This window comes from Herpailurus yagouaroundi, unplaced genomic scaffold, assembly GCF_014898765.1.
Source record: "Herpailurus yagouaroundi ecotype Mexico unplaced genomic scaffold, PumYag 141, whole genome shotgun sequence".
NCBI lineage: Eukaryota > Metazoa > Chordata > Mammalia > Carnivora > Felidae > Herpailurus > Herpailurus yagouaroundi.
The window spans coordinates 31,245,263-31,259,425 of record NW_024412396.1 but is presented as its reverse complement, the minus strand read 5'-3'; the positions used below and the strand labels follow the sequence as shown (position 1 = coordinate 31,259,425).

The following is a 14,163-nucleotide window of genomic DNA, read 5'->3' as shown; positions in this document are numbered from 1 at the left end:
TCTCAGCCCCCTCCCACTCTGTCACTTACACCTTTATGACCCTCAGAAATGCTGTATTCACAATCTTGCTCACGAAGGTGTCTGTCGGGGTTCTTTGTCTTTAAGAGAATCACACTTCTCAATAATTTTTCTAATTTCATTCTAAGACAGGCAGAAGTTCAGAGGTTTACATTTCAAAAACAACTCAAAACCCCACAACTGGCTACTTCAGAATAGGCAATATATTTCCTTTGCTGTGGAGAAAAAAAAGTTTACTTACGTTTCATCTAAGAAAGACTCCCTAGAAAAGGCAACCTAAGCCTATTTTCGCAGTCCCTGGTCCCCTCCACTCTTAACTGCTGTGTTTCTATCAAGGTTCCTGAAGCCACAGTTTCCTTCTTAACCTTTTTTATGTCTATAGACAAACAATGTAACAGTTTCAGTTACCTCCATATTTTGTACTAATATAACAGCAACACATCATAAGTCAACCCAGTTAATGTTAACCCATTATGGTGAGGCTGAAGCATATATATCAAGAGAAACAGACCGTAACCTCTACCCCTTTCACACTGACGACTGCAATGAGAAAGTCATGGAGCCTCTCACTCGTAGGAGCGCAAATCTATGAGCCTTACTAGCCAGAAATCTGGAAGGGAGTCTCCCACGTGAGTTTCCCTACAGGTAGGCAGAATGTTCAACCTGTGCAGGTGAGGAGAGGAGCCAGAGCTCAGGGAGGCTGTGCCAGGGAAGAACATGGTGCACCACAGTGTTGGCCCACGTCCACTGGAAAGTTCTGTAGGTTCTCATACTCCCCATGCTTCACAATGGCCCTCAATCTGTTTCTTCTATATGCTCTTTGCCTTAGATGATACCATGGGCTATCCAGCTGACCTGGGCATTGTCCTCAATTCCTCCTGCTCCGGAGCACCATCTGCATTTAACTAGCGCACTTTCAGTTCTGAGCTGTCTCAATTCTACCTCACGAAGACCACACAGACACATTCCTTTGAATCCATTCTTGCTGCTGCTTGCCTTGGTCCCACCTCGTTTTCTTCCTCAGTCACTAAAATATCCCCCACCTCTCAGCTGGCTTCCCAATCCAGACTCCCCTGCCCCTCATCCCCTCCTCCATGTCCCCCCAACACTTCTGCTAGGGTCTGATTTCTAATGAGCAAACGTAAGCAGGTCGCTCTGCTGCTAAATGCCTTCAACAGCTTCTATCAACGTCAGATCTTTCGCAAAGCCTAGCATCTGGTTTTCCCCTCTCCAGACTTCTTTCCCATGTGACACTTGAGCCATAGATGCACTCAGTCAACCTGTCCCATCACCATGCTTTCATGTATTCTTTTCCCTTTGCGCAGAATGCCCTTCCCTTACCTTATATACTTGGCTAACTTTAATCATGCTTCAAGACTCAGCTCCAGGACTCTCCTCCTCAGGAACTTTCCTTGACTTCTCTCCACTTCGCATTAGGGACCTCCTTGGTGCCTGTCTGACCCAGCACAAGTCTCCAAAGACAAGACATTTTCACAGCCATACACCTGCATCAGGTACCTGTTTGTTGTTCATGTGACAGGACTCCCTTGAGGCAGGTACAATCTATTTCTTCCCTGTCTCCCCAGTAACTAGCCCCAAGCCTCTCTCAGCAGGTGCTTAAAAGTCAACTGACTTGATAAGGACTAAAGTAAAACCGAATAAGTCTTTCTTTTTTTCTCTTTGCTCCCGTAGAACACAGCCACATCACTCATCAACAGTGCTGGCCTTTTGAGAAGTCTTTGTGTGTTGCGTCTACACATCATTTCTGAGGACATGGTGCTAAAATGAGGGGCAGGAATGCTCCCTCCCCCAATCGACTTCTGCTCTTCTGTATTTTCTCCTCCTTCCAGGAAATTATGGGAGTATCTTTTTTCTCCTCTCGGCCACCTGCAGGCTTTGCATGAGAGAAGAGGTAAGAGAGCACATTCCACTCATGTTGGCACCGAGGGGAAGGAGGACATAACTGAGTATCGACTCGGGAATCATGAATCTGGGATTCTTCCCCTGGGAAATGTTACAGTGACATTTCTGCAAACAAGGACAACTGAATTTAGAAACCACAATCAGCATATCTGATCCAAACATGTATAAGCAGTAGCCTCCACAGGGCATGTTAAGGGGCGGGGGGCGGGGGGAACTCTCATATTCCTGCTGTTTCCCACTTCTGTTCATTAATTTCTACTTCAGTAGCTAATCCCATTCTTGCTTTACCCTGAGATTAGTCCGAGATCCCTACCCTGAGGGACATCCAATCTGTGCTTTGGAGCTGACTTACATGTTCAGGATGGGTATTTACTATAAAAGGAAAAACAAAGCAAAGCAGACAGATGATGTTAATCCTCTGAGAGCACAAGTTGGTCTACTTGGGAGAGAACTTCGTGACGATCCCTGACAGGGTGTGCTGACACCAAGACAAAAGAGGGAGAGATCGATGTTTGTGAAAATCTTAAAAAGAAGAATGCTGGGCCGTGAGCTTTATTTCACACTTTTGACCCAAGAGGCACATTCCTAAGGGACGGTTCGTAGCCAAACCTGGCAGGTTGTCCAGATGAAAAGGAAGGAATAGATGAACAATGTTTCAGCAAGGTATGCAGAGCTGTTGGCAAGAAAGATGAATTCATACTAAATTCAGCTCAATTATGGTGACTTTTTATCCTTTTCCCAAGGTGTAGGGGGAGGGCTGACATGCATCTTCTGGAGATGTGGAACTCCTCCAAATTCGACCGCAGATACCTTGTTGTTTCTATATACTAGGTTTTTTTAAAAATGTAGGAAAATAGCAATGCAGTGATGGCATCCCGAGGTGGACCGGAAAGTAGCCTCAAAGGGCTGATAATTCTGCCAGAGGACCTGGTCCCAAGAAAGAAAGAGATGTGAATTCGAGAGGAAGAGCTGGCTCTTTTTAGAAGCTCAGCCTTAGATTTCATATTTCATTTCCCAGAAAGTATGAATTAATTTGGAAACTTAAAACGGGCGTCTGCTCTTGGACGTAGGGATCCAATGAGAACCTCTTAGGCTGGGCATGGTGAGGGCTGCTTCCTGGGTGCGTCCTGGAAGGCCACTCTGGATAGTCTCTGCTGACAGAGTTGAGCAGTGGCCTTTTCGAGAAGACCTCTCCAGGCATAGCCAGGGGGTGGCTTTTTGGATGCTTTTGGACCCTGACTCTGGATGCTTACTGTTTTGGGGTATGGACATGTCTACTGCTTGACCTATCAGTTGAACTGCGAATACACTTATCCCACAAACAGAATCCTCCATTGTTTCTCATGTCCTCATTCAAATATGTTTTGCCCTTTGCTTTGCTACGGACTTTATATTTTGAATCCCAAACCAATTCTTTGGAGCAAGCAGTTCAATAGGTCAGCAGAAGGTGGATATACATAGGAAAGAGTCCACTGTTTCATCCGGTCACCAAATAGCTTGTTTTCTGACCATATCCCTTGGGCCTATAAAGAAACTCTTGGATATAAGCACTTATCTGCATCACTTTCTGACTGAAGAATCTCTGAGGAGACAATTCTTACCAATTCTGAAGAAAAGAATAGAAGAAGCTTATATATGGGATATTCCTTGAACTTTGATTTTGACTTTTATTCTAAAACAGCAATAAGAAATTTATTCAATTTTCCTCTCATTCCTCTTTTTTTTTTTTTTTAATTTTTTTTTTCAACATTTATTTATTTTTGGGACAGAGAGAGACAGAGCATGAACGGGGGAGGAGCAGAGAGAGAGGGAGACACAGAATCGGAAACAGGCTCCAGGCTCCGAGCCATCAGCCCAGAGCCCGATGCGGGGCTCGAACTCACAGACCGCGAGATCGTGACCTGGCTGAAGTCGGACGCTCAACCGACTGCGCCACCCAGGCGCCCCTCTCATTCCTCTTTAAAAACGTGCTCGCAGGGTGCCTGGGTGGCTCGGTTGGTTAAGCATCCGTCCTTGGCTCAGGTCATGATCTCATGGTTTGTGAGTTCAGGCCTCATGTCAGGCTCTGCACAGACAGCTCAGAGCCTGGAGCCTGCCTCAGATTCTGTGTCTCCCTTTCTCTCTGCCCTCCCCCCCCCTTACTCGTGTTCTGTCTCTATCTCTCTCTCTCATAAATAAATAAAAACATTAAAAGAATGCTCTCATTATTGTTTTCTCACCTCACCATGACAGCACACAGTGAGCATACCTTTAACCACTTTGGGAGAATGTTGAAGGTGTACATTAAAGAAGGAAGGAAGGAAGGAAGGAAGGAAGGAAGGAAGGAAGGAAGGAAAGTAAAAGGAAGAAAGAAAGAAAGAAAAAGAAAGAAAAGTAAAAGGAAGAAAGAAAAAGAAAAGTAAAAGGAAGAAAGAAAAAGGAAGAAAGAAAGACAAAGAAAGAAAGAAAAGTAAAAGGAAGAAAGAAAGAAAGACAAAGAAAGAAAGAAAAGTAAAAGGAAGAAAGAAAAAAGAAAAGAAAGCAACCCTCTTATAACCAGACAGGACCAGCATTCCTCTCTAGGAGAGGTCTGTATCCTAGAGAACGGCCTTCCCACAGGACCCTCCTCGCCCTTGAACACAAAGGCCAAGGCCTCCTTCCCTCAGTTACCAGTTAGAATCGCACATATGTTTTCTCAGAAACGTGCCGCCAGACACTCCACTTCGCCTGGGAAGAAGCTAGTCCAGAACAATGGCTGACCCTGCCTCCCTTGGTCCCTCAGGTGCTCCGGTGCCCCAGTGACAGATGCCCTGCAGGCTTACCTAAAGCCTGGCTGAGCCTCACCTGCTACCCGTCACCGGGGGCTCAGCCGCTTGAGCACACAACCACGTAACGTGGACTCAGAAATGAGTTTTGCTGCATCTCCAAAATTATGACACATTCCCTCGAAAACTGTGAAAGAGAAAGAGGACACACATCCCCTCCATGCCAAAATGAGCCATTGTTTGTGCTGCCTGTTAAACACCTTTAAAGACCCACTTGTATCAGCAGAAGAAAAGCATCAGGACACATCCCACTCACTCTGGGCATTCATCACGGGGTGGGGGTGGCATGGGGAGCACACAGGCCTCCAGTTGAGGGAGAGGAACGTTTGAGGAATGCTCTTCATTCCCCTAGTGGACAGGCTCCGTGTTTCAGCCTGGTACTCTCTCATAGCCGGCCCCTGGGTGGTCAAGGGCGTCTTTCTGTGCCACACTGCCATTGCGGAGAGGGGACTCGGTAGACAGCCTCCTTTGTCAACACTGATCCTTCTTGAGGGGAAGGTCAGAGACACAAAACCTCAGCACCATGGATGCCAGCAAAGGGGGTGCTCCCAGACCCCCCCTCAGCACTGTACTCCCAGAAGCATGACTGGTTATTGTTTCTCCATCGAAAACATATTAGTGTGTCCCTGATGAGCATCTTTCCCTAAGGACTTCCCAGACCTTGAACAACTTAGCATCTAAAAATACAAAATGCACGTATCCTCTTTGAACCTATCACGGGTAATTGGGAAGTCTCTGTCTCCTGACGAGTATCGTTAAGAAAAGGACAGATTTACAGGGCAATGTACAAACATTTATTTATGCTGCACAAAAAGGCCTTTATCACCTGTATGCAAATCTGTTATCAGGCTTAAAACACTGTCAGAGATTCTCAGTGGTATTTTTTTCATGTCCCTTAAACAGATGCAGAGAAAAGAATTTAAAAGTTTCTTTGGATATCAAAGGAAAAGGGAGAGAGAAAGGAAGCACTACTATGATTCTGCATTAAGAAAGACCTCAAAAAAAAAAAAAAAGATCCTGTGGTTTGTTTTGTTACATTATTGACGGTTCTCTGGCCACAGCAAGGAGGTAGAAGGCTGGAGTAGCTGAGCGCCTTTACAAACAGGGCAGGCTGAGAAATGTATGTGCAAACAGTAGATCCTATCAGTTAGCTGTGACTCATTTAACTGCCTGCATTAAAGTCCCTGCATTACAAAAAAAAAAAAAAAAAAAAAAAAAAGAGTGTTGACCTCTCTTGCTCTGGCTCCTGCTTCCCAGGCTTCCCAGGCTTCCCAGGAAGGGGAATCCCAGGAATGGTTAACCCTGAAGCTCTGCAAGGGATGGGTCCAATGCATAAGCCTGGGGAGAGGACTGGGCTCCTCTCTTGCTCACTATCTACCTCTCTTTTTACCCTTCTAACTCCAAATAAAGGGGCCAACTCTGTTCCCAGTGGTTTCTCGTTCAGTCACTCACCTTTCATACCACTACCTTCTTCTTGGAATGTGTTACGAGCAGTGTTCTGATCTTCTAAGTGTTCACTCCCACCACTTCCTGAAGAGGCTACACTGCTTTGTGGAGACAGGGGGGCATGATCGGATGGGAGGCACTGGGGTCCTCTAGCTCGTAAGTCCTCATGAGACATCCATCCATGTCCTAGAGGCTGGTTTGGCACATTCATGGGTGGGGTAAGGGACACAGATCGTTTCAAAGGGCTGTGGTGTGCCTGGCCTGAGAGAACTGGAAAAAAAAATAAAATGAAATAGGTTATTCCCCCCCCTTTAGCCTGGGCCACAGAGAACCCACAATACCTTTTAACCCTGAGAGATGATGCTAACCTGTCTGACGACTCTATCGGTGGTCACCGCAGGCTGAATACAGGCCTGGCAGGGGCTTTCCCTTCAAGGGCTGCTGTCTGGACCTTGTGCTGGGCTGGGTTTCCCCAGGGAGGCTATACCTATAGTGCCCACACATCTGGCCTTAGGCTTTGTGGGTCAGGGTCTGGTTTTCATTCTAACTCTAGAAATCAGGATTTGTGGCAGTAGGCCTATAAATCAGGTGAGGCTTGACAGCCTGGCAAAGTGGCCATCTGCCAAGAGTAAAAAGAACATACGCTGCACATTTTTTTTTTTTTTTTAAACACACAAAACCCAACATTACCGGTGTCATTAGGGTGGACTCTTAGAGGGCAAGGCAGGCTGGTTACCATTTGGGATCTTTGCTGGGCTGAGCTAGAGGGTGGGCTAGTCCTTCCGACCAGGAACCAGGGGAAACTATCAGCTCTGGAAGGGTGCAGGCTCAGCGAGGGCTGCCGTACTAACCCGGACCTCAGGGTCCGTGTGGGACACTGGTAGCTGTGTGTGAAAGGGCCGATTCTTTCCCTCGGCTTCACAGGTTAATGCCAAACTTCATCTTGAAAACACTTCCAGGTAACAAGGCTTTCATTCAGAAGCCAGTGGGGTGCGCTCAGTGAGCTGGGGGTGGTTTTTACCAGCGTGTTTAACTCGTCCACACAGCGGGCCACATCTGCGTAGCCCCCGTGTTTAATTTCTTTTCCAGAAAACTAGGAAAAAGCAACAAAACTCACATAACTAGCCAAATTAAATGGAGGTCATTCGAGGGAGGGATTTAACCAAAATCAGTGCCGAGGAAGCCGACGGTACCCTTGGTTGGTTTTCCTGGGCGTGTTAAGTGACAGCTTCACAAAATAAGTCTATTCATAACATTCTCTCCAAGCACTGGTCCCTCACAGGCCCAGTTTATTTTGATTGCTGCAGCGCTAGCATGGAATTGAGCCACATGCATTTTTAAACATTTTTCAGGGAAGCCATTAAGTTCCATCTCAGGCCGTATCCCCTACAGTGAGGTATTTGCTCCCCCAAGTCCAGACAAGCGCTTCTTTGCTGGTGTTAATCTCCGTGTTTTTCAGTCAGCAGACCTGACATCCCAGTCTAAGAAGTTCTGTTCTTGGTTAAACTGCGTTTCTGGTGTGGTAGCACACCACACAAAGACCTGGGCAGTAGGTTACCTTGCCTCGAACTGAAAGATTAAGACCAGAGCCAAAAGGCTGGGTGTTCCCAGAAAGTGTCTTTGGACAGTGGTGGTGTGGGAAGGTAGCTTATGGTCAGCTGGCATCAGCCGGGCCCCGAGAGCAATGAGGCTCACACCTCTGTTGTCAATGTTTCCATGTGGCTTCAGATGGCCAGAGGGCAGCTTGTGTGAAAGGGGGGCAATCAGAAGGGTCAGACACTTCTTCATGAACAAAACAGGAGGGGAACAAGAGAGCTGCTGAGTTTATCATTTGCAACCTGGGAAATTTCTACATTAGGTAGATTCTATCAAAGGCAAGGAATTATCATTGAACTTTAAAAAACGCAAAGGGAACATTGTTTAAAAAAAATTTTTTTTTTGACCCTGACAGGCTGAAATAGCTTGCCTTTCCACTAAATAGACTAGGGAAGAAACTATTTTAAAAGGCTCCCTGGAAAATGCATTGCTACCTGGTTGGATCAGAAGTAGCAAGAGAAAAAGAAAAAAAAAAAAAAAAGCAGAAAGAAAAAAAAATAAATAAAAAGGAAGCAGCAGCAAAAATGAAGAGAGAAGCCAACAGGAAGGAAAGCCAGACATCCAGAAAATCCATTTCATGCCTGTCTAAGTATTTATATAAAATGGGGCAGACTTGTTTAGGCCTGCACCAAGTGCTGGGATGGTCCAGCTTAGACATCTTTGCTCCCTGGTACCTTGGCAACCATTTCAGAGTATCTGGTGGATGCTCCGAATGTGCCAGCCAGGTGTGCCTCAAGCGGAAATGGGGGCTCCTCTTCATAGCCAGGATTGGAGTAAGCCTGAAACCATAAAAACAGGTCTTGCCGAAGAGAGACACACAGCTTTGAAGTGCTTTAGCACCTAGTCTGGTTAGAGGTGACAAGTAAATCTATAATCATGGGTAGTAACCCTGCTAAGAGAGTCCCCACCTTTGGATACTGAGAACAATACCCCACATGTTGAATAAGCAGTTGAGTTCCATTGTTGGATGGAGCCAATTTGCTTCTTTCCCCCTAAACTTTTCTTAAAAGCCACACTGCCTCCCCATTGATGGGCATCCTTGGGGAGGTTGTCGGTATCCAAGGAATCCACTGGTTATTGAGAATGGAACAAAGTAGGTACCTAACTTAATGGGACTTAAAGGGATATATCACAGAAACCTACACCCATGTCTTCATATATTCCTGCGCTTGACTGATGTCACAGGGGATGTGGTATAAACTTGGCCTCTGCCTCTAATAAAAAAATCAATTATACCTGAGGTGTCAGAGCCTTTTCCCAGTAACCTTCTACTAAAGGCCTCACCCTGTCTGTATCATAAAGACTCCCTCAGCTGGGCACCGAAACAGAAAGATCTTCTTAGGAGCCAACCTACTGTTTCAACCAAGCAAAATGCCTCCCACTAAGCTTCTGATTTGCAGAGAGGGCCATGCATTTAGACCCAGGCTGGATGCCACACCTAAATAAGAGCAGAGTCATGTTGGGCAAATGCCTCATTTCTCCAAGGAGAACCAAGGCCCCAGGCAATACAGGCTTGGCTTCCTGTGGGAAGGAGACAGAAGCCGGTGACAGGTGACCTGCCAAGAGTGCCATATTGGGGTGAAGACAGATCTTCAGGTAGAGGTGGAGGCCTTGGCCACAGAGCCAATTTTCATGTTACCTCGTGAGCTAGAGTACTTTGTTTGGCACGGACTGGCAGAGGAAATAATAAATGCCATGGGCAGAGCGCAGGAAGACAGGCCACACTGCCATAGAATTAATGAGGTGGCCAGGGGCAGGTTATCGATGGTTGTCCCATCACTCCATTTTTTAACCGAAAGAACTCATCTGAAGTGGTGATAAATGGATGAAGAGGGAAAATGGATATTGAAATAAACAGATGAATAAATTTCCTTTTCCTATGAGTAGGGAGGGAGAGCAGTGAAAACAGTCTTCTGTGTTAGCTGTCCCAGAATGACTCTAGCTAGAAGCAGACCTTTCAAATGTTCTCGCTTGTGGACTGCTATGCAGCAGACAACGACCAATGCTCCATTCAGACTTAAGCTGCCCCCAGGTGTATTCGAACATGGCAGAATTAAGTACACCTTGAAAAGAAAGATCTCAGTATAGATTAGAAATTGGCAGTTTCCAGCAGAATTGAAGTCCTAAGTTTACATTGCATTTGTGACTTTATCATAGGTGAGGTGGGGGGCAGGATGTTTCAGAGTAGATTCATTACATTGAAAATCCTACTAAAAACTACCCAGGGGAACAAGGTTGTGCCTCTTTCTGCTCTTGAAAAACTGAAGCTAAAACTTAATACTGTGTACAGTATAGATTCAATATTGCTTATTAATTTTAGAAGGAAATATAGATTCAATATTGCTTATATTTTATTATAGGAAATGTCAAGTATGTACACATATACATGTGTGTATGCGTATGTATGTCAATAGAATACTATAATCTAGGGGATCGTTTGTAAATTCAAGTGAACCAAAAATTAATAATATCTATCGAATAAGTCTAGTTGAAATATGCAAAACACAGCTAAAAATAATCTTGCTACAGCACTGGAGCTGTGTGATGTGAGTACAGAGGGTCTTCTAATCTGGCAGTAAACTCTGTCATACCATTCTTGGCTAGCCAACTTCTCCGACCTCATTTAACCTCATGATTTGTTTTTCATCTCGAAACTATCTTTAATGAGACTCCTTTCAATGCCTTTTTAGAGGAAAATACGATACCTGGCTCTGGGTTCTGTTCTTTGAAGTATTTTCTTGAAAGCCTGGAAATCAGATTTCTTACCCCTTTCTTTTGACCAACTTGACTTCATCTCAATTTTTAGTTACTGAAGTAAAATTCAGCAAAAGACTTTCGGGGATAGACTCTTTTAAGAAAATTAGGTATAACTACTTTTTGTGCTTTCTAATGTGACAAATGATAGGGTTTGTAGAAAGAGGAAGTTTTGGGATACTGGCCCAACTATCTCTTTGGTTCACTGTCAGGTTAGGCATTATACCTCACAGCCAAGGAGAGAAGAAGTGATCCCCATAAGCGAACCATCCAGATAATGGAAGCTCCACTGTTACACTGAAACTTAATCCTAACAAACTTTAATGCAGATCTTTCAAAGATACATTGCATACTTCCCTGTTCTACTTAAACTTACACACTGAATGCAGTTTATGCATCTCATGCTTTAAAAGGTATTGTTATGGGGTACCAGAGCAGCTCAGTCGGTTAGGTGGCAGACTTGATTTCGATTTGGGTCAAGATCTTGTGGTTCGTGAGATCGAGCCTCATATCGGGCTCCACGCTGACAGTGCGAGGAGTCTGCTTTGGATTCTCTCCCTCCCTTTCTGTCTTCTCCCCCACTCACGCTCACTCTCTCTCAAACTAAAGAAATAAAACTTAGAAAAAAATTTTTTGAATTATTATTATGAACATAGATTCTTAACATTTCAAAGCTGGAAGCCCCCTGCAAGGTAGTTCAATAATTCCCAAGGTATGAACTGTGGACCCCTGGGTAGTGGAAATATTTTAATTTCCCTACACGTACCACACTGTTAATAGATGAAATACTGTGTTGCAAATAATTTTTATATATATGCAGAGTATTAAAATTAATAAAATATAAATTAATTTACATGCTGCTGAATTCATAGCTCTTTTTGTCATTTTTTCTCCTTTCAACAGATTCAAAGTGCAAATCTTGTTTTATGGGGACGCCAATTTTTCTTTTTATATGTTACTGACTGAGGCCAAAACTCAATAAATAATAGAGATGATTATTGTTCTCCGCTTTGTTGACTGAGGTTTTCATGGGCAATACAGGTAGCCTCAGGAACCCCATGCTCAAAGTCCTCTGCACACCTTTCAGTTATACCCTTGCCTCACATTCCGGCAACCATCACTTTTCATCGCTACCAATATGCTTCCGCCTATTTACAGGCTTAACATTTTGTCCTAGAGTTTGGAATCTAGAGTATTGAGGTTGACTTCTTTTTGAATAAGGGTAGGAAATCCTCCCATTTTCCTAATGTCACACCCTTTCATCAAACCCAATAGTTTGTCTTCTCAACCCGAGGTTGAGTTCCACATCCTCATCACGTCTTTATGAACACAGCCACGTAGTCGGGATTTGAAGTTCTCATCTCTTTTCTTCCTAAGCCAGTCTCTCCATTTCTAATTCGACAAGCTGCCCTTCTCACAGAGACATTTGTGCTTCATTAAAATGTTCAAATTCTAGACGCTCGTGATAAAACTCAGTCCAATTGCAAGCGTGACTAAACTTTGCAAAAATAACTCATTCTGATTTAGGGATTTTAAAAAGTTAAGAATGAGGAAACTAAGCATTTATGTATTATTTTAAAATATGAACTTCAAATTTCTTTCCAACATTAAAAGGTTGTAGCCAATTCCCTCCTCTGGAGGTACATGCTGCATGTATCCACATACCATGATAAAGCCGAGGGAATATGCTACTTATAAGCTGATAATGGTGTACTTTCAGAGTATCTTCTAGACCCACATCCAAAAGTAAACCTACATCCACAAGAAATTCGGAGTATCAGTAGAACCTTTGCTGAATACACCAACCTGAGGGCTCGTATCATGTTCTTAAATTGTGCTGTAAAAGATGGTTTGATACTTGTCAAGTTTAAAGGAGAAAAAGTTCGACCCACTGCCAGCTACAAAATCAAATCATCTCCAAGTTACTAGGGGAGTGTTTCTGTTCATCCCTTTAGTTACTTAAGGCCTGCTTATCAGGCATCTTTCAGGTGTCATCCAAGAATTTCTTCTGAGAGTACTTTCAGAGCATCTAAGGAACTGCTACAAAAGGCTTTCCATTTTCAAAGACTGGAGTTCTGTTAACACCACTTGTGTGAATGATTCCAGGCATTTGCTTAAGGAAAAAAACAAAAGCCAACATTTTAGAGACTCAGTGGTGAAACGATATTAGACCCTGGATTCCTCTTCTTTAGTTGGTTTTGTGGTGCCACAACCAGTAATCAGAGGCCCTGTAGTGGGAATCTTTGGGGAAGAAAAGATTAATAGTACTGCAAGAATACATTTAAAACCAAAACCAAACCAGGGTACTTGATCAGTGACATCATGCAAAGAAAAAGACAACACCAGTCATATTTATGGCCAAGTACGGATTTGTGTAGAAGGTGGGGGGTGGGGGGAGGGAAGACGGGATTAATGACTAAGGTTAAAATTAACATGCTCTGCCATCATTGCTTCAGGGAATCGATTAAAAGCAAATCTAGAAGGTTATATGCCTCAACTCTGCATGCTTGCTCTCTGCTTCTTGTTCAAAGGTTTGGAAAAGCAGTGCTCACAACATCTGGACACCAGAAGATGATTCCCCCAAACAGCTTCAGACTCCACCTCATTCTGGGGGAAGAAAAGAGACCATGCTACAAAGCAAAGATGTGGTTGGTGGACAGGGTGTTCCCGACAAGCCCAAAGAGGAAGCCACACACTCTCTGGGAAGAGAAAACGTACACTTGCCTAAGTAACAAAACAAAACAAAGGGAGACTCTGGAAGCAGATGAAACCGCAAAGAACATCACAGAAAGGTTGACAAATACACACTGCTAAATCTCCTTTTCCCTATTAAATCTCATTTCCATACAGTATTGAAATGGAAGTACTCTGATGCAGGGAAAAGCACCTGGAGAGGTTTCTTCAATAATGTGAGTCCTTGTCACTGATGTCAGCTCTTATTACTCTACAGACAGCTCAGCCTTTGGGCAGAGCAAAGATGTATGTTTCTGCCTTCACATTATCACTTAAACATTTGGGCTTTTGAGAAGTAAATTAGGATGTTTCTGGCAGACTTTTATTGCTGCATTAATCTTTGGTACATTTCATTTGTCCTCTTTTGTCGGTTTCTATAATGGCAAAACTGGGTGTCATCCAGTAGAAAATCTATTTTAGATAACTGCTATTTGACTTTATATTGTCATTATTTATGAAATAAGTTAGACAAGAAGCCAGTATATACATTTTACAGAAATTGGTTGAATCTTACCCACAGGTTTAACTTCAAATCAAGCAGTCCTAAAAGGAAACTGCCCAGATCCTGATTCCATTCTATCAAAACCAATGACATCAATATGGAAGAATTTGACACAACTGTAGCAGATGTTTAAGCCAATTCAACGAACTGTGGGATCAAGCCAGCCACTTCTAAAGTTCCTGTATACTGGGGTAACTTCTACTTTCCTGCATTGTGTTTCTTTTCCTAGCTATATTTATACCTATATGCACTCAACCTTGAGGCTTGTCCATGGAACTTCTACCCACATACAGTGAAGAGATGAAATCCAGAAATGAATTTAGACAAAAATGCAGAGTTTGAATCATTTTGTTTATGACACCAAGCAGAGTAAATAATTGAGTCAAG

The 14,163-nt window shown here is 43.7% G+C and overlaps 1 protein-coding gene across 6 annotated transcripts in view; it reads right to left on the bottom strand.

The window, feature by feature from the left end:
- The window catches only part of SAMD4A (sterile alpha motif domain containing 4A), a 218,021-nt gene that overhangs the window by 48,735 nt on the left and 155,123 nt on the right, over positions 1–14,163 (bottom strand). For 4 of the 6 annotated variants that reach the window (XM_040477190.1, XM_040477191.1, XM_040477189.1 and 1 more), the window contains one exon: positions 6,198–6,461. The exons of the other annotated variants lie outside the window; for them this stretch is intronic. In XM_040477190.1, coding sequence (XP_040333124.1) covers positions 6,198–6,461 — 264 coding nt within the window. The remainder of the gene's footprint in view (positions 1–6,197; positions 6,462–14,163) is intronic. 6 annotated transcript variants of the gene reach the window in all.